This window comes from Anomaloglossus baeobatrachus, chromosome 4, assembly GCF_048569485.1.
Source record: "Anomaloglossus baeobatrachus isolate aAnoBae1 chromosome 4, aAnoBae1.hap1, whole genome shotgun sequence".
Classification (NCBI taxonomy): domain Eukaryota; kingdom Metazoa; phylum Chordata; class Amphibia; order Anura; family Aromobatidae; genus Anomaloglossus; species Anomaloglossus baeobatrachus.
The window spans coordinates 686472256-686477511 of record NC_134356.1 but is presented as its reverse complement, the minus strand read 5'-3'; the positions used below and the strand labels follow the sequence as shown (position 1 = coordinate 686477511).

At 39.9% G+C, this 5256-nt stretch overlaps 1 protein-coding gene across 1 annotated transcript; it reads right to left on the bottom strand.

The window, feature by feature from the left end:
* Positions 1-3833: 3833 nt before the first annotated feature.
* On the bottom strand, positions 3834-4730 carry LOC142302863 (olfactory receptor 6B2-like). The gene has a single exon (XM_075343970.1). The coding sequence runs from the start codon at positions 4728-4730 to the stop codon at positions 3834-3836; it is 897 nt and encodes a 298-aa protein (XP_075200085.1).
* Between the last annotated feature and the right edge of the window lie 526 nt (positions 4731-5256).

Here is a 5256-nt window from a genome sequence, read left to right as displayed (position 1 = left end):
GGGGAAAGAGACAAAGGGAGAAAAGGGACAGAAGGGTAAAAGAAACAGAGGGGAAAAAGAGATGGGGGGGAAAGAGAGAGGGGGAAAAGCGACAGAGGTGGAAAAGAGACAGAGTGGGAAAGAGACAGCCTGGGAAAGGGACAGACTGGGAAAGAGACAGACTGGGAAAGACACTGAGAGGGAAAATAGACAGAGGGGGAAAGACAGAGGGATAAAGAGACAGAGGGGGAAAAGAGACAGAGGGGGAAAAGAGACAGCGGGAGAATGAAACAGACTGGGAAAGAGACAGAGGGGGAAAGAGACAGAGACAGAGGGGGGAAAGAGACAGAGGGGAAAAGAGAAAGAGGGGGAAAAGAGACAGGGGGGGGAAAGAGACAGAGAGGGAAAAGAGACAGAGGCTGAAAGAGAGAGAGGAAGAAAGAGACAGACTGGGAAAGAGACATACTGGGAAAGAGACAGAGACAGAGGGGGAAAAGAGACAGAGGGGAAAAGAGACAGAGGGGAAAAGAGACAGAGGGGAAAAGAGACAGAGGGGAAAAGAGACAGACCTGGAACGAGATAGACAGAGAGATATACACAGACAGACAGACAGACATGGATAGAGACTGACACACAGACAGACAGGGAAAGAGACAGACACACAGATGGAGCCACACACACAGACAGAGACAGACACACAGACAGAAAGAAATAGACAGACAGACTGGGAGAGAGACAAAGAGACAGTTACTATCCCGGCAACGCCCTGGTACTACAGCTAGTAATGTATAAAAAGAACACAGGGTTGACTGTGATCCATTAAGGTCAATCTCAATAACGTCAGTCCACACTTCCGCTGAAATCTCAGTTAATATACAATCTTTGTCATGTACTAAGTGCCTTGGAAAATGTAGGGCAAACAATAAGAATCATGTGGTAGTGTTTATGGTGATAATGGCCACACAACTTTGGTCACATTGGGAATGGCACTCTTAGCAGGGTCGCCAACTTAAATTTTTACTTATCAAAAAATCCCAGACAGAAAATATTTTTTAATGGACTGTATGGAAAACCTTAATAAGCCATTATGATTATAAGTAGTGATGAGCGAACACAAAAATTGCTCTGTACTCAAATTGAACAGTTCGTATGACCGTACATGCGCCAGGATGTAAATCACATGAATCCCCAGGAGTTAATAAATATTCTAGATCATCTGCAGATTTTGCTGCTACATGGATAGGCGGCTTCACAGAACTGCAGTGAACGAAACGCTATTCCCTGTTACCAGACTCTAGTAGGAAGTATAGTTCAGGACAGTGAATGATACGCAATGTAGTCAGCAGAAGATGGGAACATTGAAATAATTAGTAAGTAGGGGTATCATAAAGAGGATAGCTGGGTAATTTCTATTGTAGTGAGGCAAAAAGATGAGGCAAAATAATTATTTTATATACGAATACTAGTGATGAGAAAGCACTAAAGTGTTTGAGTGCTCAGTAGTTGAATTGAGCAGGTTAAACGCTCGGACAGGATTGATTCGAGTAACAAGTAAAATGTAAGTTAGTCACAAACTTAAACATTTTTCCGGAACCCAAAAACAGGCGGTCCGGGGTCAATATCTTTCTTTATTTCTCTCCACCTGGTGGTTAGAGGCCTCGGGAAAAATGGGAGACAGAATATGTTAATCAGGAAATAAACCATATCAAGAACCCATATGGTAATTGAGTATACTGCGTCTTGAAGATAAAATAAACTGTGGGAAAAAGGCGCAAAATAGGGTCTTATCCGGTATAACAGATGGAAAAGTGAATGTGCAATAGAAGCACTCACCTGATGGGGTTGTGTCAGTCACAACTCCTTTAGTAGCATGAAACAAACGTGGAAGGCAGCAGTCCCGCAACAGCAGAGTAGTTTCGGATGATGGGAGAAAAGCAGGTTAAATACCGCGCCAAACCACAGGAATCAGGATGAAAAAGTAATTCTCTTTTCTTTATTTTCACAGGTCTACGCGTTTCAAGGACATATCCGTCCTCTTCCTCAGGACAAATGCAGGCTATAGTGTTCTCTGCATTTGTCCTGAGGAAGAGGACGGATATGTCCTTGAAATGCGTAGACCTGTGAAAATAAAGAAAAGAGAATTACTTTTTCATCCTGATTCCTGTGGTTTGGCGCGGTATTTAACCTGCTTTTCTCCCATCATCCGAAACTATACTGCGTCTTGAGCACCCTGAAACTCGATTGAGTATGGAGCTGTACTGAGTACGTTCACTCATCACTAATATAAGTGATCCATGATTAGAATCCAGAGTTCTGATATGAAGAAATCAGCTGCATTCTTTGCAAACTGCAAAGTGTTGATAATAATAGTCAAAATAATTTGTATGTGTTAATTCAACTTCAAAAAAATCACAGACACCCTCTATTCTTTTTTACTTACAGGGCAAAAATGTGTCTTATTTTTACAGACTGTCCTAGAATGTCTGGCAATCCAGACTCTTGGTATGTGACATGGCTGGTCACCTAACTATTCTTATAGTAAATCCTCCCTTTCAAATTGTGTGCAAAGTTCCATTAGAATGAAATTTGTTTAGGAAAAGATGATGTCCAGCCCTTTTATCCATGGCAAAAATAACGGGTATGTGCTTTGCTGTCAGCACAGTGAGACCGGAGCAGTGCCAGAGAACTCTGTGGTTTTTATACGCAACCATTTGAGCTCTACGTTTGTGAAAGTGGAAAACTCACGTAAGGAGCAACATAGGCCGGTTACAAGATTTCTTCCTTACCTGTCAAAACATAACTTTCACATTGTCCCTCATTTTCCTGTACATATAGTAAAAGGAAAAATGGAATAGTTATTAAGGTGAATATTTGTTGAATATGGTATTATTTTGATGGACAGTTTTAGGTTGCATCCACCAATTAACTGCCAGATTGTGAGAAGGTTGGTAAAGTGGTCCTCAAAGAGGCAGGTCATAAATAAAGGGAAGAAGTCAAGGACTAAAAGGGTGGCTGGGGAGGACAAGTTCAGAAGTTGACTTGGGGGGTTTAACTCAATTGATGTAATCAAAGACAAGATCAGTAGACATGTGGTATGCCTAGTCAAGGAAAAAGTCTGATCCAGAAAAGGCTGATTTCACATGTCAGGAAATGTTCTCATTTGTGAAAAATGTTCTGTCTTTTCCAATGTTCTGAACCCATCTATGAGCCACGTCTTTTCTGCTGTATCCTTGTTTCTCATACGTAAAGACTATGGACGACAGCAACAATTTACTCAGCTTTACTTCCTTTAATAACTGTGGAAGCCAGGTAAAACAGAATTCTATGTCAAACTGAAAATATTTCTGGAAGAGACAAAGGCGCAGACGGCATCTTATCCTGGTGGAACCAGAAAATAGCACAAAAAACACTCACCTGGGGGAGTTAGGAGGGTCACAACTACCATGAAAGCATAACAGATCACCATGTTGGCTGACCCAGAGGATGAATCGGTATACGTAGAGTAGAGGATAGGGTTAACCTGTGTTGCCGTGTGGATAAAAGAAATCACTCCGGAGTAATAGTCTTCGTGATTTTATTATTCAACGCATTCAACGCACGGAAACAAAATCACCAATGTACATCAGTGATTTTATCCTGAAGAAGGCGTTGTATAGACTCTGAAATGCGTTGAATAGTAAAATCACGAAGGTTCCCCTGGAGTGATTTCTTCTATCCACACGGCAGCGCTGGTTAACCCTTTCCTCTACTCCACATCAACCTGAAGAGAGTCACAAATAAAAGATGCAAATGAATCAAATCCATCAACATTTTCTCATAAAAAGAACATTAAAGGACAACTTGTTTAATTATTTTCAGGAAAATCTATAGATATTGATCTTCTTCAAGGCTTTCTTAATGTCTTTATTTCTTAAACAGTATATGAGAGGATTCACTAATGGCGTCACCACAGTATAGAAAATGGAAAGAACTTTCCTTAAAACAATAGTTTTTCCACTTTCGGGAAATAAATAAGTAGTAAATAAAGTGCCATAAAATATGGACACCATGGTCAGGTGGGAACCACAGGTGGAGAAGGCTTTTTGTCTTCCAGTGTTTGACTGGATCCTGAGGATTGTACGAGATATATAAACATAAGAGGTGACCACTATGAAAAATGGGCAAACAATAATTGAGAAACCCATGAAGAGAGATATTACCTTAATTTTCCAAGTATTTGAGCAAGATAGCTTTAATACAGGATCAAAGTCACAAAAGAAGTGGTCGATGATATTGGACCCACAGAAGTGAAGTTGGGATAGATTTACTGTTTGGATCAGTGTGACTGTAAAGCCTAGAAGCCAAGATAAGAGAACAGATTTAAGGCAAAACATGGGATTCATTATAGAATGATAATGTAGGGCATGACATATGGCCAGGTATCGGTCATAGGACATCACTGTTAACATAAGACATTCGGATGCTTCAGAAGAACCAAAGAAAAATAATTGTGTGATACAACCTGAAAGAGAAAACGAGGTCCCATTATACAGAACTGCATGGAGCATCCCAGGGACAATGTCTGATGCCGTCAGGATGTCCAATATCGTGAGCTGTGTCAGGTAGAAATACATGGGATGGTGAAGGTTCTTGCTGTGGGCTACTAGAGTCATGACCAAGAGGTTTCCACATATTGCTGTGGTGTACATCATGGAAAGAAAGATGAAAATTAGAAATCGGAAGCGTTGGATTCCTGGAAACCCAAGGAGCATGATTGTAGTTACATTATTTTTCTGCATTTCCTAAATAAAATAAGTAATTAACGGAACAGGAACAATATTCTCGGCAGAACCTGATTCATTCCTCATCATCCCAGGAGCCATCAAAGACGACATCTGGAAAGAAAGGATAGAAGGTACAACTGTCCAGTAAATTGGAGTATATTGTTTTTAGAACAGGACTTGATATCTAATATTCATTTAAAATATTTACTTCACAGGCAAAAAAATCTGCAAATCTAAGAGTAAGCACCAAATAGAAATATTGGGAAAAATATATAGCCAAATCGGGAGGCAGTCACCATTGACAATAAATGCTACAAAGAAATGTTTTTCCCTACAGTATCTATCATCTCTCTATCTCTTGTCTACACATAGTTGATATTGATAATTTTTTTTAGATAAGAAATCATTTTCAACTATGGATTTTCAATAAAACATAGTTCTTTCTCGTTACTTAGTTGTTTTTCTCTTGGAAAGAACTAATAATAAGCATATCTATGAAAGAAAAGTGGTAATA